Consider the following 23,610-nt stretch of genomic DNA (forward strand, 5'->3'; position numbering starts at 1 on the left):
TTGTTACTCTCCTATTAGAAATCATTCTCTCCAATTGACCAGGTACTAAACTTGACCTACTTTTTTTTGATAGCACCTTGTTAAGGGTTTTACACAGGTGATGATAAAATCCCAAAACAAGGCTTAATTCTGAGAAACACTTACTATGAAAAATGAATTATATTGTTCTGGCTGAACCGTATTTGACTATTTAATATCATGAAATAACCTTTCTATTGTGAGCATCTTGAACTGAATATTGTAAGCCATTTGGTATCAAATGCAATATTTGGTGCCATTAGTTTATATATACTATAGAGTGCTTAGAGTTACATTTAACCATTGACATCATTACTCAAATCCTCAAAATAAGAACAGAGGGTTTTGACATACTGACTTTGAGTAATTGTTACCAGATTCCAGTTCAACCTCAAGAAGGAAAAGGAATGTTCTGATGTAAATCATTGATTGAGAGGTAGAAGCAAAAAATAGTATCATTTAACTATTAGGCCTGGAATTTCTAGCTTTATTTTTCAGCCAGTTTATCTAATTGGTGTTAGATTAATATGGACATAAGATTATTTCTTATTGAAAGAGTAGGATGATTGGTGGGCAGAGTTCAGAATATATCTTCAAAGTTCAAGCATTAACTGCTACCATTTATTACTATACCATATCATAAGGCTTTACTGCTCCTTTTGGAAAGATAAATATTTAGATGTTTAATACAATACCATTGAGAATTAAATATGTTATACAGAGTTGTGTCAGAATTCTGAGAGATTATAGAGGAAGGACCAAGTCTAATTTGGGGAAATCACTGACCATTTCCCAGAGGAAATGGTATTTAAGGTAGAACTAAAACAACAGCCTGATTGTGATAGAAGAGGTGGGAACTTGTGTTTTATATCTGGTAACTTTAAAGTTCTTTTCTACACTTTACAGTTTTTTTTATCATCATTTTCCTATATTTATGGTACTTTCATGAACTGTTTTCATATACACTAAAACATTTAACATGAATAGTATTGTTGCCATTCGATAATAGTATTTTCAATTTCTGACACTTAGATTAACTTGCTTTCCTTAAGTATTATGGCAAGTGACACAACTGAAACACATAAGTTAACTCCAAGTGTATTACTTTTTCTTTTTTTCTTTTTTTTGTATACACACACACCACATCTTTACCCATTCATTTACTGATGGACACTTGGGTTGCTTACATAATTTGGCTATTGTAAATATTGCTTCATTAAACAGGCAGGCATACAGATATCTTTATTTTCATATTCTTTGGGTAAATACCCAGTAGTATAATTACCGGATCATAGGGGAGTTCCATTTTTAAATTTTTGAGGAAGCTTCCTACTGTTTTCTACAGTGCATGCACCAGTTTGCATTCATATCAGTGGTGCACTGGGGTTTCTTTTTCTCCACATCCTTGCCAACACTTCTTGTTTCTTGTGTTTTTGATCTTCACCATTCTGACAGGTGTGAGGTGATAATCTCATTATAGGTTTTATTTGTATTTCCCTAATAATGAATAACATGGAGCATCTTTGCATAGGTCTGTTGGTCATCTAGGTGTTTTCTTTGGAGAAATGTCTGTTCCTATCTTCTTCCCACTTAAAGTGGATGATTTGTTTCTTTGGGTATTGAGTTGGATAAGTTCTTTATGTATTTTATTTTCATTATTTTTTTTAAAGTTTACTTATTTTTGAGAGAGAGAGAGCACGAGAGCAGAAAGAGAGGGAGACTCAGAATCCGAAGCAGGCTCCAGGCTCTGAGCTGTCAGCACAGAGCCTGATGCAGGGCTCGAACCCATGAACCCTGAGATCATGACCTGAGCCAAAGTCGGACACTTAACTGACTAAGCCACCCAGGTGCCCCAGTTCTTTATGTATTTTAGGTATTAACCCTTTTATTGAATATGTCATTTGCAAATATCTTCTCCCACTCAGTAGGGTGCCTTTTGGTTTTGTGGATTGATCCCTCTGCTGTGTAGAAGCTTTTTATATTTAGTTCCAGTAACTTATTTTTGCTTTTCTGTCCCTTACCTCAGGAGACCTATCTAGAAAAATGTTGTTATGGCTTATGTCAGAGAAATTACCGCCTATGCTTTCTTGTAGGATTTTTATGGTCTCCGGTCTCACATTTAGGTCTTTCATCCATTTTGAATTTATTTTTGTGTATGGTGTAAGAAAGTGGACCAGTTTTATTCTTCTGCATGTTGCTATCCAGTTTTCCCAGCATCATTTGTTGAGGAGACTGTCTTTTTCCCATTGGATATTCTTTCCTGCTCTGTTAAACATTAATTGACCATGTAATTGTGGGTTTATTCCCGGATTTTCTCTTCTTTCTTTTGATCTCTTTGTATGTTTTTGTATCAGTACCATACTGTTTTGATTACTACCGCTTTATAGTATAACTTGAAATCTGAAATTGTGATACGTCTGGCTTTATTATTATAATTCAAGATTGCTTTGGCTCTTTGGAGTCTTTTTTGGTTCCATACAAATTTTAGGATTATTCTAGTTCTGTGAAAAATGCTATTGGTATTTTGATAGGGGTTGCATTAAATTCGTGGATTGTTTTTGGTAGTATGTACAAATAACAATAACAATATAGCAAATAACAATATTTGTTCTCCTAGTCCATGAGGGTGGAATGTCTTTGTCATCTTCAATTTCTTTCATCAGTGTTTTACACTGATGTTTTACAGTTTTCAGAATGTAGGTCTTTGACCTCCTTGGTTAAGTTTGTTTCTAAGTGTGTTATTATTTTTGGTGCAGTGATAAATGGGATTGTTTTCTTAATTTCATTTTCTGCTGCTTCATTGTTAGTGTATAGAAATGCAGTAGATTTCTGCACATTGATTTTGTATCCTGTGGCTTTATTGAATTCATTGATCAGTTTTAGTAGTTTTTTGGTGGGAGTCTCCTTACCAATTTGGATGCCTTTTATTCCTTTTTGTTGTCTCATTGCTGTGACTAGGACTTACGGTACTGTTTTGAATAAGAGTGGTGAGAATGGACCTCCTTGTCTTGGTCTTGACCTTAGGGAAAAAGCTCTCAGTATTTCACCATTGTGTATGATGTTAGCTGTTTTTATATATGTGCTGTATTAGGTTGAGGTATGTTGCTTTTAAGCCTCATTTGTTGAGGGTTTTTATCATGAATGGATGTTGTACTTTGTCAAATGCTTTTTCTGCATTTGTTGAAATAATAATACAGTTTTATTTTTGGCTTATTGATGTGATACATTACGTTGATTGATTTGCAATTATTGTACCATCCTTGCTTCCTGGGAATAAATCTCACTTGATCAATGTGTTATTTTTTTTAATGTATTGTTAGATTCAGTTTTGCTGGCATTTTGTTGAGGATTTTTGCATATATGTTCATCAGAGATATTGGCCTGTAGGGCTTTCTTTTTTCTAGTTTCAAAGAGTGAAGTGGGAAGTTTTCTCTCCTCTTCTGTTTTCTGGAATAGTTTGAGACGAATAGGTATTAACTCTTTTTTTAAGTGTTTGGTAGAATTCATCTGTGAAGCCATCTGGTCTTGGACTTTTGTTTATTGGGAGTATTTTGATTATGGATTCAATTTCATTGCTGATAATTGGTCTGTTCATATTTTCTATTTCTTCCTGATTCAGTTTTGAGAAATGTATGTTTCTAGGAATTGATCTATTTGTTCTAGGTTGTCCAATTTGTTGGCATATAATTTTTCACAATATTCTTTTACAGTTCTTCGTGTTACTCTGTTGGTATTTTTCCTGTTTTATTTCTAATTTTGTTTATTGGAGTCTCTCTCTCTCTCTCTCTCTCTCTCTCTCTCTCTTCATTTTGAAAGTCTGGCTAAAAGTTTATTAATTTTGATCTTTTCAAAGGACAGCTGTTGGTTTCATTGATCTGACTTTTTAAAAATTTTTATTTCATTTATTTCTGTTCAAACTGTATTATTTCCTTCCTTCTGGTGTTGGGTTTTGTTTGTTTCTCTTTTTGTAGTTCCCTTAGGTGTAAAGTTAGGCAGTTTAAGAGTTTTTCTTGTTTTCTTGAGGTAAGTTTATATTGCTATAATCTTCCTTCTTAGAATAGCTTTTGCTGCCTCTCAAAGATTTTGGACTGTGTTTTCGTTTTCCTTTCTCTCCGTGTATTTTTTTATTTCCTCTTTGATTTCTTGGCCATTTCACTGTTTAGTAACATGTTATTTAATCTCCATGTATTTGTGTTCGTTCCAGATTTTTTCTTATGTTGGTTTCTAGTTTCATATAGTTGTAGACAGAAAAGATGCATGGTATGACTGCAGTCTTTTTGAATTTGTTGAGACTTGTTTTCTCGCCTCATATATGATTTATTTTAGAGTATGTTCCATTTCCACTTGAAAAGAATGTGTATTCTGCTGTTTTAGTGTGGAAATTTGTGAATATATCTGTTAAATTTATCTGATTCAGTGTGTCATTCAGAGCTACCTTTTTCTTGTAGATTTTGTTTGGATGACCTGTCCATTAATGTAAGTGGGGTGTTAAAGTCCCCTACTATTATTATTTTACCATGGATTATTTCCATTAAGTTTGTTATTAACTGCTTTATGTATTTCTATGTTAGGTGCATAAATATTTAATACTGTATGTTCTTCTTGGTATGTTCCTTTATGATTATATAGCGTGCTTTGTCTCTTGTTACAGTCTTTGTTTTAAAGTCTCTTTTGTCCTATATAAATATTGCTACCCTGGCTTTCTTTTCATATCCATTTGCATGCTAAATGCTTTTCATTCCCTTCACTTTCAGTCTGAATGTTGCTTTAGGTCTGAAATTAGTCTTTTGTAGGCAGCGTGTAGATGGGTCTTGTTTTTTTTTATCTATTCCTGCACTCTGTCTTTTGAGGGAGCAATTAGTCTATTTACAATCAAAGTAATTATGTATATATTGTCATTTTTGTTACTTTTTTATTATTGTTTTTGTAGTTCTTCTCTGTTCCTTCCCTTCCTCTCTTCTTTCATGATTAGTTGGATTTCTTTGGTGGTATACTTGGGTTCCTTTCTGTTTATTGTTTGCATGTCTATTACTGGTGTTTGATTTGTGATTACCATTAGGTTTGTATGTAAAGTCTTCTGCCTGTAGCAATCCAGTTGATGGTCACTTAAGTTTGAGCCCTGTCTTCATGTCTCTTGCATTTTAGGTATTTGGTGTCATACTTGATATTCTTTTATTTTGTGAGTTCCTTGACTAATTTTTACAGGTATATTAATTTTTACTGCTTTTTTGTTTCCTTCTACTCTTGCTTTTACCTATGGTCTTTCCTTTCTACTCAGAGCATCCCCTTTAACATGTCTTGTAGGACTGGTTTAGTGGTGAGGAATTCCTTATCTTTTCTTTGTCTGGGAAACTCTATTTCTCCTTCTGTTCTTAACGATAGCCATGCTAAATAGAATTTTTCATTTCAGCACTTTGAATATATCATGCCATTCCCTTCTGGCCTGCATTTTCTCCTAAAAAATCAGCTGATAGCCTTATGGGATTTCCCTGGTACATAACTGTGTTTCTCTTGCTTCTTTTAAAATTCCCTATCACTACTTTTTACCATATGAAATACTATATGTCTTGGTGTGGTTCTCCTTGTGTTTATTTTGTTGGGGATTCACTGTGCATCCTTGATCTGGATTTCTGTGTCCTTCCCCATATTTGGGATATTTTTAACTAGTATTTTTTCAAATACATTTCTGCCCTTTTTTCTCTCTCTTCGCCTTCTGGGTTCCTATACTGTGAATGTTATTACACTTGTTCTCCTTTTTGCTTTGGTCTCTTGCTGTGACTTTGTCCTGTTCTTTCATTTGGGACATAGTCTTTTGTTTCCTCATTTTGTCTAACTCTCTCTGTCTGTTCCTTTGTGTTACGAAAGTCAACTACATCTCTTACTCTTGAAGTAATGGCTTTATGAATAGGTCCTGTAGTGCCCTGCAGTGCAGCATTCCTTGTTCCCCAGAACCTCAGATTTCCAGTGTGTCTCTTATGTGTGTTGTGTACATCCTGCTTTTGTGGCTGAGCCACTGTTTCCTTCAGTGCAGTTGTCTGCAGTGGCTTTTTCTGCCTATTGTGCGCAGTTTTTTGGTCCATGTGGTAGGGCCGCATGGGCTTAAGTTGAGTCGGGCCAGGGATTTGCCCATGATGCAGTAGCACCAAACTGCAGAGCTCTTTCCCTGCGTTGTCCCCTAAGAAGCTTTCATTGGTGGCCAGGGCCAGAAATCTGACCAGCTGTCTGCCATTAGCCCACTGCTAGGGCCACATACAAACTGGTATGTGTGGTTATCTTTCCCAGTTTCTCAAGTAGTAGTTATTTTCAAGTGGAGCTGTCCCCTGTCAGGGCTGTTTGCACCTTGCTAGGCCTGTGGTCCCACTCTGGGGTGAGCTCTGTCCATGAGTGCATCAGAGGAGTGGATCTGCAAGGTCTGTAGGAGGGAGAGAACGGAGGGTTTAGCAAGTTAGGTGGTGAGTGTGGGCACCACTCTGGTTCCTCTAGGTGGCCATGTGTTTATGCTGGGGGTTGGGGGGTGGAGGAAGGGAATGGTGTCTGTCAGCTTCTTTGTTTGTGAATGACTCTCCTCGGAATCTCTGTTGCTCAGGAGTAGACTCTGAGATAAGTAAACTACTCTCCCTCCTATGTGACCCATGCTCTTTTAAGACTGCTGTTTCTGTGCTGTATCTCTGTGGACTTTGGTTGTGCTGTCTCTTTAAAGGTGGGGACTCAGCCTCCTCCTGCTCTTCAGGTTCTCCCAGAGCCTGGTGTGCTGATTTTTAAAGCTCCAGGTTTTAAGTCCCACTGGTTGTAAGAACATACAAAATTTGGCCTCTCTGGTTTTCAAAGCCAAATGTTAAAGGAATTTGTCATTCCTATGTGTGAGGGTCATTTGTCATTCCTATGTGTGTGTCATTCTCCTGTGTGAGGGTCTGTTTCTCTCTCCTCTCTAAGCCTGCAGGGTACCTGCCTTCTGTGGCCCCACCTGAGGGTCCATTTAGCTCCTGGCCATGTTACTGCCCATTTCTGTCCTCTTAGATTCAGCTTCTTCTTTACATGTAGTTGTATAGTTTTTACTGTCAGCTTTTAGGTTGTTTTCTGGGTTATTTACACTTATGTAAATGTTATATACTTGTACCCGTGGGTGGAGGTAAGCTTAGGGTCCTCCTACTCCGCCATCTTCCCAGACATCCAATGCAGTACATTTTTCATGATGAAGAAATGAAGGATTAATATTGCACCAGGCTGGATAGTACATATCTAAGAACTGATTGTTGATATTATTTTATTACTATTATATTACTTTAACCAGTAAATTTTGTGTCTCAAAAGTACCTTATTGTTGCAAACAGTACCTTAGTTATTTGTTAAAAACAGGAAGTATAATGGATATCAGACTACTGTGTTAACTGTAGGTTTTTGAGTAGCTCTAGTGAGAATGAACACATCTGATGATTTCTAAACAATCGGTGGTACCATCATCTTGAATAAAAATATGGTACAGTTAGTACATATTTGCTGGAACTAGAAGTTACCATGATACAGGATTGGAAAAACAGAAGAGTTGCTATAGCATAGTTAAAAGCATGGACTTTGGAGTCAGACTTCGTAGATTCACATCCTCATTTTGTGATTTACCAGTTGGGTGACATGGAATAAGTTACTAAACCTCTGTGTGATCAGTTTTCTTATCCTAAAATGGTGAGAATAAGAGTCTAAATAATAGTGTGTTGTTCCTTATGGGGTGGCTATAAGGTTTAAACCAAGTAATATTTGTAAAGCTCTTATGGCAATATCTGGCATATAGCAGGCGTTACAGAGGTTTTTGATTAAATAAAATACATATCAAGATTGACAGAATTATAGGAAGTTTTCATATCCTACCTGTGAAATATACATAACTACAGGGAAAATAAATGCCCTTTTTTAAAACTGTCTTCCTCATATCTTGTAGGAAATAAATACTCAATATGAGTGTATCCAAAATAATGTGATTTTATACCTCCAATAGCCAGATTATGATATTTAATGAGAAGTTTTAACTGCTTATGTTTTTCAAAGCTTTTTGAATCACATATAAATTTCAGGGCCTCCTTTAATATTTTTATTAGGTCATTATATCAGTATATTTACAGTAACTGTATGGCTTTTTGATTAGTGATTACTTGAAATATTGCTTCACAGTCATGTGATAGTGTTCAAACTGTTTGGTACTGTTAGCATTTATTAGATGGGTTTATTTTGAAATTGAAATAATGGTGTTTATATGAAACTGATATTCTGTACTAGATTTTTGAAATTTGATCATAGAAATTTCTTTGGAAACCTTTTGTATTCATTGTTAAGAGTTTAAAATTTTGACTGCATCTAAAAATTTATTTCCATAGAATTTATTTTTTAAAGAAGTTTTAGGTGTACGGTGAAATTGAGGAGAAGGTACAGAGATTGCCCATGTATCCCCTTCCCCTCACATGCATAGATTCTCCCCCTGTTACCAACATCCTCTACCAAAGTGTTACATTGTTATAATTGATGAATTTCTATGATTATCACCCAAAGCCCATAGTTTACATTAGGGTTCATTCCTAGTATTGTATATTCTGTGCGTTTGGACAAATTTGTATTGACCTTTATCTACCATTATAGTAACCAATATAGTAGTTTTATTACTCTCTTCTCCTTATCTCCTAGTAACTACTGATCTTTTTTACTGTTTCCATAGTTTTGCCTTTTCCAGAATGTCATATAGTTTGAATTAGTATGTAGCTTTTTCAGATTGGCTTCTTTCACTTACTAATATGCATTTAAATTGCTTCTGTGTGTTTTCATGGCCACAGCTTATTGACTCACCTACTGAAGGACATCTTAGTCCTTCCAAATTTTGGCACTTAGGAATAAAGATCCTATAAAGTTCTCTGTGCAGGTTTTGTGTGGTTGGTCTAGATTTAAGTCAGTTATTTAAATTGGCAGAATTTTACCATAGGCTTAGGTAACCATTTTGTTCTCATAACTACTAATGGACAAAAGAGAAGTGATGCAATCCAAGTCAATAGAAAGCAAACTAATGGTGTTTTATTAAGAAAATTATAATAGAAAACCCATTGTAAATCATTTAATTAATTCTGAAATATATGGAATAAAGTGTTAAATACCCCGTCGCTCTTACACTCACCAATTCCATTTTGCTCTCCTCAGAGGAAACCTCTGTCATGGATTTGCTTTTTTACTCTTCTGTAACTTTTTCTGTGTATGGAGTAGACATATCACACTCAAACTTACACATTGTTGTAAAAACATATTTGGATTATACTACACATATGTATTTTTCTCATTTCACAAGATATCAAAAATGTGCTTTCTATCATACCTGTAACTGTTACTCATTTTAAGTGAATGGATTATAATCTTCTTTGGAGGTATTGTGAAGTTAATTTAACCATTTATTTTTTTTTCAAAAAAATTTTTTTTAACATTTATTTACTTTTGAGACAGAGAGAGAGAGAGAGAGCATGAACAGGGGAGGGTTAGAGGAAGAGGGAGACATAGAATCTGAAACAGGCTCCAGGCTCTGAGCTGTCAGCACAGAGCCTGACGCAGGGCTTGACCCACAGACCGCGAGATCATGACCTGAGCTGAAGTCGGACGCTTAACCGACTGAGCCATCCAGGCACCCCAACCATGTATTTTTTGATGGACAGATAAATTGCTTAACATTTTCCTTCTCCATTTCCGCTCCCTTCTCACCTCTTTTCTTTTTTAACTATTTCAAATAATACTACTGCCACTGACCATTCTTTATAAGTTGTTTGTATGCATGCACTCTCAAATGTTAAAGTATCTCTGTAGCATAAGTTTTTGGAAATGGGATTATTGTAGAAAAATATTGCGTGTTTAAATTTTGATAGCTACAAATTGTCGTCTGTTGCAATTCTACTAAAAAGGCCATACTTAATCATATTCCCAGTATATGAAAAATTCTCAAAAGAGCCTTCAATAATGACAGATTTTGTAAATATGCAAATTGATGCTTTAAAATGTTGCCAATGTGACCACGGAAGAGGATACCTGATTTTTGTCTTAAGTTTTATTTGTTTCTTGGCAAGGGTGTTATTAAGTTTTTTGGCCATAGTATATTTTTCTCTTAATTATCTGTTGGTATTCTTTTCCATTTTGTATAGTTGTTGAGCTGTTTGTAACCTTGATATCTTCATATGAACTGATGGAAATTGCAACTTGATAGGTCTAAAAAACTAAGGTGTTTTTCCCCCTGAGTTCTCCTCCTCCTGCAGCTCCATTCTTCCATCTGCTGAGACCTAAAGCCTTGGAGTCATCTGTTCTTCACTTTTCTCTCTTACTGTATGTGTAGTCCATCAGTAAAGCCTGGAGGCTTTATCTTTTTAAGTGGATACAGAATTTCATCACTTCTTAATACCTCTATTGCAACCACCATTTTTCACATACTGTCTCCCTGTTTTAATACTTACAGCTGATTTTCTGCAGAGTAACCAGAGAAATTCTTTTAAAATATGTCCATCCAATAATTTTATGACTGTATTTAGACTCCATGATCATGTCCCAGCTTCTCCAAAGCAAAAGCCAACCTTCTTACCATGGCCTATATAAGCTCTGTATGACTGGTCCTTATTTATAGCTCTGACTCATTTCCTACTTCACTCACTCTTTACTTTGTTTTGGCCATCATTTCTTCCATATTATTTCTTGAAAATCCGAAGTATACCTCTAACCCAGGACTTTTGCATTATTATTTACCTAGAATGCTCGGTTCCCAAATCTCTTTATGGATCTCTCCCAAACTCTTGTTTTAAGTAAACATTCTTTGAATTTATAATATCCATATTGTGGTAGATTGTGGGTTTATAAATATGAGGGAAAAGGGTCTATGATCCATGCCCTTAAGATTTTAATCTATGGGGCGCCTGGGTGGCTCATTTGGTTGAGCATCCGACTTTGGCTCAGGTCATGATCTCACAGTTTGTGAGTTCAAGCCCTGCATCAGGCTCCATGCTGACAACTCAGAGCCTGGAGCCTGCTTCATATTCTGTGTCCCCCTCTCTCTCTCTCTACCCCTCTCCTGCTTGCTCTCTCTGTCTCTCTCTCTCATAAATATTAAAAATTTTTAAAAAGATGTTATTAATCTAGTATAAATGCAAATGAGCCAAGTTGGGAAGATAAGGAAACTGAGTTGAAATATAGCAACTGTAGTTCACATAATGGTAATATGGCAGCATTTACTTTGGAGAGCATTTTAGGACCATCAAACTTAATTTAATCAGTCTTTTTTTTTTTTAAGATTTTTTTTTAATTTTTTTTCAACGTTTTTTATTTATTTGGGGGACAGAGAGAGACAGAGCATGAACGGGGGAGGGGCAGAGAGAGAGGGAGACACAGAATCGGAAACAGGCTTCAGGCTCCGAGCCATCAGCCCAGAGCCTGACGCGGAGCTCGAACTCACGGACGGTGAGGTCGTGACCTGGCTGAAGTCGGACGCTTAACCGACTGCGCCACCCAGGCGCCCCTCAAAGTCTTAAAAACCAAGATCTAACTTATTTTATGTTTCTTAAGTACATAAAGTGGTACATACAAATTAATGTTTGTATTAATATATAATGTATAAAAATATATGGATATGTTTAGAAATAATATATGTTGTTATAGATTATTAAGTTAAGAGTAATTTCTGAAATTTTGCTTTAAAATTGTTGAAATTCTCTGATTTCTGTAATTTAGATGGACAAAAATTTTAATAACATACTATACAGAGTGGAATATCACCTTTTGTTTTCTTAATATAGAAATTTGCCTTTTATGTAAGCACATACTTTTTTGGTTACTTTCAAAATCAGTTTGTAAAGTTGGAGCAATAGGAGCCCATGCCCACACCTCTCAGATCTCCCAGCTGGACATTGGAAATAAATTTTCATGGTTTAGGGCCTCTCTCATTTGACCTCAGGAAATGACCTTTGACTGTTAGGCACCTGGATGAAGAACCCTGTGTTAAGCTTGTCAGAGTCCTGTAGCCTACAAAGACCCTCTGCTTGCACTAGGATCATTCGACTGAAGGAAGATGGTGGCACAGGAGGATGCTGGGCTCTCCTCATCCCACTGATCACTTAGATTCCACCCACATCGGCCTAAATAACCCAGAAAACCACCAGAAGACTAGCAGAATGGACTCTGCGGAGCCAAGCATAGACAAGAGGCCTACAGAAGAGGGAAGGAAGAGCAGAGAGGTGGTGCGTGCTAGATGGACTGGCGGGAGGGAGCTGGGGTGGTGGAAGAGCACACCGCTGGGCAAGGCAGAGACCCTGAAGTGTGGCTTGCAAAAGCAGAGGGGCCGGACTGCGTGAGTTCTGACAGCCAGCGGTACTTAACATCTGGAATGTTAAAAGTCAACAGCTCTGCTCTCAGAGAGCAGGGAGGCTGGGAGGGAGAGTTCTTAAGTCTTGGAAGGACACAGCTCAGTGGGGGAACAAAGGCTTTGGTAAGCACCATTTCCCTCTCCCATCCCTCGGCTGAAATTCCAAAGGGAACCAGTTCCCATCATCCAACTTGCTTGCACTGTGCAAATGCCCAACGCTGTGCAGCTGTGGATCCATCCCTCCAACGGGCCTCCCTCCCTCCCTGTGCTGCAGGGCACCTCCCGCAGAGGACCACCAACAGTAAAGCTAGCTAAGCCTGCCCCTCCTGCCCCTGAGCACCTTGCAGATCCACCCCAGCTAATACGCCCTTGGCCAGATCCTGTCAAAGGAGCACCACAAGCCTGGCAGTGTGCAAGCAGCCTGGACAAGGGCCACACCACTCCACAGTAAGTCCTGCCCTTGCGAGAGGGAAAGATAAGGTACACACCAGTCTGACTGTGGCCCCAGCTTTGGGCTGGGGGCAGACATCGGGTCTGACTGCGGCCCCACCCACCAACCCAAGTTCCTTGGGACAACACAGGGGAAGTGCCCTGCAGTTTGGGGCTACCAGAGGGCCTAGCCAAAATGATAAAATGGAAGAATTCTTCTCAAATGAAACTCCAGGAAGTAGTAACAGCTAATGAATTGATCAAAACTGATTTAAGCAATATAATAGAACAAGAGTTTAGAATAATAGTCATAAAATTAATCGCTGGGCTTAAAAAAAGCATTGAGGACAGCAGAGAATCTATTGCTACAGAAATCAAGGGACTAAAAAATAGTCATGAGGAATTAAAAAATGCTATAAATGAGGTGCAAAATAAAATGGAGCTGGCCATAACACAGATTGAAGAGGTGGAGGAGAGAATAGGTGAATTAGAAGATAAAATTATGGAAAAAGAGGAAGCTGAGAAAAAGAGAGATAAAAAAAATCCAGGAGTATGAGGGGAAAATTAGAGAACTAAGTGATGCAATCAAACGGAACATCTGTATCATAGGAATTCCAGAGGAGGAAGAGAGAGAGAAAGGGGCTGAAGGTGTACTTGAACAAAATAGCTGAGAACTTCCCTGATCTGGGGAAGGAAACAGGCATTGAAATCCAGGAGGACTCCAATGGACAGCAAACTCCCTTCAGACGTAACTTGAATCAATCTTCTGCAGGATATGTATAGTGAAACGGGCAAAATACAAGGATAAAGAGAGATTTCTGAAAGCAGCTAGGGATAAACGGGCATAACATACAAAGGTAGACACATAAGTGTAGTAGCAGACCTATCTACTGAAACTTGGCAGGCCAGAAAGGAATGGCAGGAAATCTTCAATGTGATGAACAGAAAAAAATATGCAGCCAAGAATCCTTTATCCAGGGGCGCCTGGGTGGCGCAGTCGGTTAAGCGTCCGACTTCAGCCAGGTCACGATCTCGCGGTCCGTGAGTTCGAGCCCCGCGTCAGGCTCTGGGCTGATGGCTCAGAGCCTGGAGCCTGTTTCCGATTCTGTATCTCCCTCTCTCTCTGCCCCTCCCCTGTACATGCTCTGTCTCTCTCTGTCCCAAAAATAAATAAACGTTGAAAAAAAAAAAAAAAAGAATCCTTCATCCAGCAAGTCTGTCATGCAGAATAGAAGGAAAGATGGAAAGATAAAGGTCTTCCAAACAAACACTGAAGGAATTCATCACCACTAAACCAAGCCTACAAGAGAGCCTAAGGGGAACTTTGTGAGTGAAATGTTGCAAGGACCACAAAGGACCAGAGACACCACTACAAGCATGAAACCTACAGATATCACAATGACTCTAAACCCATATCTTTCAGTAATAACACTGAATATAAATGGACTAAATACTCCAACCAAAAGACATAGGGTATCAGAATGGATAAAAAAACAAGACCCATCTATTTGCTGTCTACAAAAGACTCATTTTAGACCTGAGGACACCTTCAGATTGAAAGTGAGGGGATGGAGAACTATCTATCATGCTACTGGAAATGAAAAGAAAGCTGGAGTAGCCATACTTATATCAGACAAACTAGACTTTAAATTAAAGGCTGTAACAGGAGATGAAGAAGGGCATTATATAATAATTACAGGGTCTATCCATCAGGAAGAGCTAACAATTATAAATGTCTATGTGCCAAATAAGGGAGCCCCCAAATATATAAAACAATCACAAACATGAGCAACCTTATTGATAAGAATATGGTAATTGCAGGGGACTTTAATACCCCACTTACGGCAATGGATAGATCATCTAGACACAGGATCAATAAAGAAACAAGGGCCCTGAATGATACATTGGATCAGATGGACTTGACAGATCTATTTAGAACCCTGCATCCCAAAGCAACAGAATATACTTTCTTTTTGAGTGCACATGGAACATTCTCCAAGATAGATAGATACACATATTGGGTCACAAGACAGCCCTTCATAAGTATAAAAGAATTGATCATACCATGCACACTTTCAGACCACAATGCTATGAAACTTGATATCAACCACAAGAAAAAGTCTGGAAAACCTCCAGAAGCATGGAAGTTAAAAAACACTCTACTAAAGAATGAATGGTCAACCAGGCAATTAGAGAAGAAATTTAAAAATATATGGAAACAAATGAAGATGAAAATACAACAATCCAAACGCTTTGGGATGCAGCGAACGCAGTCCTGAGAGGAAAATACATTGCAATCCAGGCCTATCTCAAGAAACAAGAAAAATACCTAACAGCACACCTAAAGGAACTAGAAGCAGAACAGCAATGTCACCCCAAACCTAGCAGAAGAAGAGAAATAATAAAGATTGGAGCAGAAATAAACAATATAGAATCTAAAAAATCTGTAGAGCAGATCAGTGAAACCAAGAGTTGGTTTTTTGAAAAAAATAAAATTGATAAACCTCTAGCCAGGCTTCTCAAAAAGAAAAGGGAGATGACCCAAATAGATAAAATCATGAATGAAAATGGAATTATTACAACCAATCCCTCAGAAATACAAGCAATTATAGGGGAATACTGTAAAAAATTATATGCCAACAGACCGGACAACCTGGAAGAAATGGACAAATTTCTAAGCACCCACACAATTCCAAAACTCAAACAGGAAGAAATAGAAAATTTGAACAGACCCATAACCAGTGAGAAATTGAATCAGTTATCAACAATCTCCCAACAAATAAGATTCCAGGACTAGGTGGCTTCCATGGGGAATTGTACCAGACATTTAAGGCAGAAATAATACCTATCCTTCTCAAGCTGTTCCAAAAAATAAAAAGGGAAGGAAAACTTCCAGACTCATTCTATGAAGCCAATATTACTTTGACTCCCAAACCAGACAGAGACCCAGCAAAAAAAGAGAACTACAGGCCATTGTCCCTAATAAATATGGATGCAGAAATTCTCAACAAGATACTAGCAAATTGAATTCAACAGCATGTAAAAAGAATTATTCACCATGGTCAAGTGGGATTCATTCCTGGGCTGCAGGGCTGGTTCAATATTTGCAAATCAATCAATGTGATACATCACATTAATAAAAGAAAAGAACGATATGATCCTGTCAATTGATGCAGAAAAAGCATTTGACAAAATTCATTATCCTTAATAAAAATCCTTGAGAAAGTTGGGATAGAAGGAACATACTTAAACATCATAAAAGCCATTTATGAAAAGCCCACAGCTAATATCATCCTAGTGGGGAAAAACAGAGCTTTTCCCCTGAGATCAGGAACACCACTGTGGTTTAACATAGTGTTGGAAGTGCTAGCATCAGCAATCAGACAACAAAAGGAAATCAAAGGCATCAAAATTGGCAAAGATGAAGTCAGGCTTTCACTTTTTGCAGATGACATGATATTATACATGGAAAACCTGATAGAACCCATCAAAAGTCTTCTAGAACTGATACATGAATTGAGCAAAGTCACAGGGTACAAAATCAATGTACAGAAATCAGTTGCATTCTTATACACTAATAGTGTAGCAACTCACTAATAGTGAAGCAACACAAAGACAAATAAAGAAACTGATCCCATTTACAATTGCACCAAGAATCATAAAATACCTGGGAATAAACCTAACCAAAGATGTAAAAGTTCTGTATGCTGAAAACTATAGAAAGCTTATGAAGGAAATTGAAAAAGATACAAAGAAATGGAAAAACATTCCATGCTCATGGATTGGAAAAATAAATATTGTTAAAATGTCAGTACTACCCAAAGCTATCTACACATTCAGTGCAATCCCAATCAAAATTGCACCAGCATTCTTCTCAAAGCTAGAACAAGCAATCCAAAATTTGTATGGAACCACAAAGACCCCAAAAGCCAAAGTAATATTGAAGAAGAAGACCAAAGTGGGAGGCATCACAATCCCAGACTTTAGCCTCTACTACAAAGCTGTAATCATCAAGACAGCATGGTATTGGCACAAAAACAGACACATAGACCAATGGAATAGAATAGAGACTGCAGAAGTGGACCCACAAAAGTGTGGCCAACTAATCTTTGACAAAGCAGGATAGAATATCCAATGGAGGGGCGCCTGGGTGGCGCAGTCGGTTAAGCGGCCGACTTCAGCCAGGTCACGATCTCGCGGTCCGTGAGTTCGAGCCCCGCGTCGGGCTCTGGGCTGATGGCTCGGAGCCTGGAGCCTGTTTCCGATTCTGTGTCTCCCTCTCTCTCTGCCCCTCCCCCGTTCATGCTCTGTCTCTCTCTGTCCCAAAAATAAATTAAAAAACGTTGAAAAATAAAATTTAGAATATCCAATGGAAAAAAAGACAGTCTCTTCAACAAATGGTGCTGGGAGAACTGCAGAAGGATGAAACTAGACCACTTTGTTACACCATTCACAAAAACAAACTCAAAATGGATGAAGGACCTGAATGTGAGACAGGAAACCATCATAACCCTAGAGGAGAAAGCAGGAAAAAACCTCTCTGACCTCAGCTGCAGCAATTTCTTACTTGACACAGCTCCAAAGGAAAGGGGAATTAAAAGCAAGAATGAACTATTGGGACCTCATGAAGATAAAAAGCTTCTGCACAGCAAAGGAAACAATTAACAAAACTAAAAGGCAACCAATGGAATGGGAAAGATCTTTGCAAATGACATATTGGACCAAGGGCTAGTATCCAAAATTGATAAAGAACTCACCAAACTCCACACCCGAAAAACAAATAATCCAGTGAAGGAATGGGCAGAAGGCATGAGTAGACACTTCTCTAAAGAAGACATCCAGATGGCCAACAGGCACATGAAAAGATGCTCAACGTCGCTCCTCATCAGGGAAATACAAATCAAAACCACACTGAGATATCAGCTCACGCCAGTCAGAGTGGCTAACATGAACAAGTTAGGAGACTATAGATGCTGGCAAGGATATGGAGAAACGGGAACCCTCTTGCACTGTTGGTGAGAATGTGAACTGGTGCAGCCACTCTGGACAACAATGTGGAGGTTCCTCAAAAAATTAAAAATACATCTACCTTATGACCCAGCAATAGCACTGCTAGGAATTTACCCAAGGGCTACAGGAATACTGATTCATAGGGGCACTTGTACCCCAATGTTTATAGCAGCACTTTCAACAATAGGCAAATTATGGAAAGAGCCTAAATGTCCATCAACTGATGAATGGATAAAGAAGTTGTGGTTTATATATACAATGGAATACTACTTGGCAATGAGAAAGGATGACATATGGCCTTTTGTAGCAATGTGGATGGAATTGGAGAGTGTCATGCTAAATGAGATAAGTCATACAGAGCAAGACAGATACCATATGTTTTCACTCTTATGTAGATCTTGAGAAACTTAACAGAAGACCATGGGGGTGGTGAAGGGGGGAAAAAGTTACAGAGAGGGAAGGAGGCAAACCATAAGAGACTCTTAAAAACAGAATAAACTGAGGGTTGATCGGGGGGTGGGAGGGAGGGGAAAGTGGGTGATGGGCATTGAGGAGGGCACCTGTTGGGATGAGCACTGGCTGTTGTATGGAAGCCAATTTGACAATAAATTTCATATTAAAAAAATAAAGTTGGAGCCTGGTTGTCTCCGTCACTTAAGTGTCTGACTCTTGATTTCAGCCAGGTTATGATCTTCAGGTGTATGGGATCAAATGAAGAGTGGAGCCCACTTGGGATTCTCTCTCCCTCTTGCTCTGTCCCCTTCCCTTGATTGCTCACATGTGCGTGCATATGGTCGGTCTCTCTGTCAAAATAAATAAACTTTAAAAAAAAGTTTAGAGAGTCTATGGATAAGATTTTGTCATCAGGAGAATTCACATTTGGGAAGACCTGTTTCTTATCTATTTTGGATAAATAAAATGCTTTGTTGTTCCTTTTTTGTTTTCAAGTAAAGTTTTTATTGAGGTATCTTTATACTCAGAAATGGGTAAATTGTTAGGTTACAACTTAATTTTAGTAAAGTGTGTATATATCCATGTATTCATTAAATAGAATATTAGATTATAACATTGTTCCACAGTGCCATCTCCCAGTCACCAACCCAACAGGAGTAACCAACACTCTCCTGACTTTTAACAGATAAGTTGTGCTTATGTTTGAATAGTTGCAAAAATCAGTAATTCTATAGTCTAAAGTGATCTGATGTGTTATTTTGTAATCTCATTCAGAACTAATAAAGAAACAAATAATCTTGGAAGTAGTTTCTGTATATTTTTCTAAAACAGTAAAGTAAATGTGTGTTAATTAATTAACTGTTCTTATACTTAGAATCTCGACCATTGTCAGTTCCTGTGAAAGCCATGCTGAATATATCTGAAGGCTGTAGAAGTCCTGAAGAAAGAATGAAAGAATTTATTGGAGTAGTATGGAATGCAGTAAAGAGTCTCACACTGCAGGTAAAATAAAAGAAATGTCATGGTTTTAATTTCTATGATCCTTTTTAACTTTTAGCACCTTTGATATTGGTAAAGAAATAATCTCACTGGTAACACTTAATATCGTTAAAAAATAATCTCCCTTGTAACACTTGTGTATACCATCTCATTTGTATAACTTAGATGAAAACTGTTGGTGCACTTTACATATTATTAGCAAATTATATGAAATACATCTTATATGCTATTCTTTTTTTTTTTTTAATTTTTTTTAAACATTTTTATTTATTTTTGAGACAGAGAGAGACAGAGCATGAATGGGGGAGGGGCAGAGAGAGAAGGAGACACAGAATCAGAAGCAGGCTCCAGGCTCTGAGCCATCAGCCCAGAGCCCGACGCGGGGCTCGAACTCACGGACCATGAGATCGTGACCTGAGCTGAAGTCGGACACTCAACCGACTGATCCACCCAGGCGCCCCTGCTATTCTTGATAAAGTTACAAATTATGCAAATTTTGAGATGTTTCTCAAATTACAAATTCCATTATACATTTTCTTTATTTTAAACTTATTTAAAAGATTCTAAATGTTTAGTATACAAATCAGAAAACACTAGACAATAGGCCACTTTGGCCAGTGGTCCTGAGGGACCTAAGATAAAGTCAGCATGGCTTAGTGACTAATGGTGAGGGGACTTTGGGGGAATGAGAAGAAGGAGGCTGTCTAAGTGGTGTTTCACATTCCAGTTTTGGCATTTGGGTGCATAATGATGCCATGAAATGGTAAAAGAAGCAGCTATGCAGAATCAGGGGCAAATAGAGAGTTTATACATACATTTGAAACACCTGTGAGATCTCCGGGCTTCTATCGGACTGTAGGATATTCATATCTGGAGCTTCAGGAAGAGATTTCACACTAGAGATATATTTTGGAAATCATCTATAGATGGATAAAACCAGGAGAATTGGTCATCCAAAAAATATGTGAAGTTGAAAGAGCAGTGGGCCAAGGGGATGCCATTTCTAAAGCAGACAGTGGAAGAGAAAGTGTCCTTGAAGGAAATTGTAGTAGAGAGATCAGAAATGTAGGAGGAAAAGCCAGATAGTTCATGAAAGGAAAGGGTGTATAGAATTTCAAGGAGCCAGGCGTTAGCGGTATCAAATTCTATATCTTAACTATGGACTCTACTTTGCTTATCTGCAATATGAAATGGTTAAATTAAATAAAGTTTAAGGTTATTTCCAATTCTGACATTCTTGTGAAATTCTGGTTATTTTGCTTGTTTTATCATGATACATTGCCTTCATTAGCTTTATCACCAGCAATAAACTAAATCTTAGCTATCATTATGGATTAGTTATAAGTAGAGATACTGATTTTCCTCACTTTTTTCTTTTAAAAAATTTTTGTGGTAAGATACACTTAACATAAAATTTGCCACGTTAACCGTTTTTATGTCTGCGGTTTAGACTCATGTTCCTCATTTGACTAAGCTTATTGAGTGTAAATTAACATATAATTACAGGAGTTCTAATGATTATATCTTTGTATATGTTATTTTGAATATGACCCAGGCACTTGCTTGCTTCATTTCTAGTCTCGGCACTGTATTATACATGCTGTATATTTAGACATTTCCAGATGTTAATGTGTTCTGGAAAAGTTTAAAGGTAAAACTTGATTCTGATTAAATGATTAAAATCTAGGCCCTAAAATTCTAGTTTTTAAAATAGTAGTGTCCTTTTTCCAAGATGTTTTATGAACCAAAATATAAACCAGAAAACTCTGAAGTTGTCATCAGATAAAATAGAACATCATAACTTGAAGCCATCAAAGGATTATTCTCTTAATGGAAGTTTGAGCAAGCAAATGTGTTCGGAATCAGGATTTCTGGAAAATTGATTTTGGAGCCAAAGTTGATATTTGCTAAGTCCATGTTCTTCTTTCTTGTAATAGACTTATATTGCATTAAGATGTAAACAATATTTTCTATAACCTATTTGTTTTTAGTGAGAAAAGTAACTTCCACATTTCATCTTAATGGATTATATTACAGTACTATATGTAGTCTTGAACCATTTTTTAACATGGGAACTTAGTTCAGGGGCCTTTTTCACAAAAGATTAGCACAAACTCAGTGCTTTGCAATTTTTCTTTATCAGTTGATCAGTAGAGATCCTATCTATTATACTGCAAAAAGCTACATTTTCATTCCAGAGCACATAATTGGCAATGGCATGCAGTTGACAAAATAGAAATACTCTGGCCTGGAATTCACTAATAAAGGAGTACATTTTCTTGTTTTTTGCCAAACTCAGTCTTGTCTTTTACATTGAAGATCACGTTTCTGTTATATGGCATTTTCTAGATTTTTTTTATAGTTTCTGAAGCTTTCTAAGTGGCCTGTGTAATGTAGTGGACTCTTTATTTTCCATACCACATTCCTTGATTTCGATGTGTCAAAGTGTCTCAAGTCCCATAAGGTAGTTAAGCTAGACCAATTGAATTCTCTTTCCAGGAAGTTACATACTGAATACGATCAGTGATGCAGTAATAATACTGCATGATACAGATGTCCTCATATCCAGCGCACTTCCTGGCCTATCTCCATGATCAGACAAGGGTAGGCATTTGAGGCTAGACAGACCAAATGCCAGCCACCTTACTTGTAAAAGTAATTATTTACATTTATGCTTAAAATTTTGCAAAGAATCTATCTTTCATTATAGGCATTGAAAAGGTGACAGCAATTGCACGGTAGTTTGTTAGAGGACAAAGTTGGTAATTCAAATGTAGGCATTTTTTCATATTGTCCCTTGGTAAATATGGGGAAATGTAGATTTGTATTAATCTGGAAAAGAAGACAACCAAGGTTCACTATTGAGGTTTTTAACCTAATGCCTTATATTGGGAACATTAAGATTTCTACTATAAATATTCTACCCCAAATATTTTCAAAGTGTATTGAGAGTTAACAAATAGGAATATGGTGATTTGGGCAGTAGTTAATAATATATTTGTTATAGTGCAAATGGAATACTGCTTATATTGGTGGCCTCTATATACATAAATACTTATAAGCAACAGTGTTTTTAAAGAAAAAGACTGAACATCTCTTATGAATCCATGAGAGCTAATATATGGATCTGACATATAGGAGATAATTCAGTGTATGCTCATTGACTTTATTTAGCAAACCTTTTTGTGAGAGTTAATACATTGTATCTTTATATCAGAGCTGACTCCCACCTCCCCACAATTACAGATGAGTAAACTGAAGTCACGGAGAGATTAATTTGTTAAAAGTTCCACGGTTAGAGTTGAACCCATTTGGCTGACATGTCAATTTTATTAATTACTAAGTTGTCTCTGTAGAATGAAATGATGAACAACAGGTATTAAGCAGTTATTTTAATTAACATCAGATACTGATACTAATAAAAATAATTGTGTTCACTTATTAATTACTTAGTGCCTAGTACATGCTAGACATGCTACTATGTACTGAGACTATAAACACAATAGGCTGATTATCTGACATTACAGACCCTATGTTCTAGTGAAAATTCTGTAAGACTATTAGTAGTTTAAAACCCTCTTGTTTCAAGTTTTTGGGTGCTGTGTTTATGTCTTTTGTCTCTTTATTCCTGACTTGCAGTTCAGTTCATGGTCGGTATTAAAGAATGCATGAATTAAAAAAAAAGTGAATGAAAATATAACCTGAAATGTTTCTTCATGTATGTTTTTATTTGAAACTATTTTCTGAGTAATACAATTCATACAGAGAACATTTCATTCTTCAGAAATTTTGCAAAATATAATTATCACTGACGTTTTAAATATTGGGGCACCTAGGTGGCTCAGTCGGTGAAGCATTGACTTCAGCTTATGTCATGATCTCATGGTCTGGGAGTTCGAGTCCTGCATTCAGGCTCTCTGCTGACAGCTCAGAGCCTGAAGTTTGCTTCAGATTTTGTGTCTGCCCCTCCCCTGCTCGCACTCTGTCTCTCTCTCTCTCTCTCTCTCTCTCTCTCTCTCTCAAAACTAAACAAACATTTAAAAAATTAAAGTTTCAAAGGAAAGAATTCATGTTAGTGGGGAAGAGGAAATAGGAATGTTACTTAAAAGTATAGAAGATTGGGGTGCTTGGGTGGCTCAGTCAGTTAAGCGTCCGACTCTTGGTTTCAGCTCAGGTCATGATCTCTGTTTGTGAGTTCGAGCCCCTCATCAGGCTGCATGCTGACAGTGGGGATCCTGCTTGAGATTCTCTCTCCCCCTTTCTCTCTGCCTCTCCCCTGCTCACTCTCTTGTTTGTCTCTCAAAAATAAATAAACTTAAAAAAAATTTAACTGTATAGAAAAT

The 23,610-nt window shown here is 37.3% G+C and overlaps 1 protein-coding gene across 10 annotated transcripts in view; it reads left to right on the forward strand.

The window, feature by feature from the left end:
* Nucleotides 1–23,610, forward strand: part of VPS13B (vacuolar protein sorting 13 homolog B) — a 795,663-nt gene that overhangs the window by 357,059 nt on the left and 414,994 nt on the right. For all 10 annotated transcript variants that reach the window (XR_005796430.1, XM_040494097.1, XM_040494098.1 and 7 more), the window contains one exon: nt 19,143–19,270. Coding sequence is in view for 9 of the 10 variants with exons in the window: in XM_040494097.1 (XP_040350031.1) it covers nt 19,143–19,270 (128 nt within the window). In the remaining variant the exon portion in view is untranslated. The remainder of the gene's footprint in view (nt 1–19,142; nt 19,271–23,610) is intronic.

Source organism: Herpailurus yagouaroundi, unplaced genomic scaffold, assembly GCF_014898765.1.
Source record: "Herpailurus yagouaroundi ecotype Mexico unplaced genomic scaffold, PumYag 186, whole genome shotgun sequence".
Lineage (NCBI taxonomy): Eukaryota > Metazoa > Chordata > Mammalia > Carnivora > Felidae > Herpailurus > Herpailurus yagouaroundi.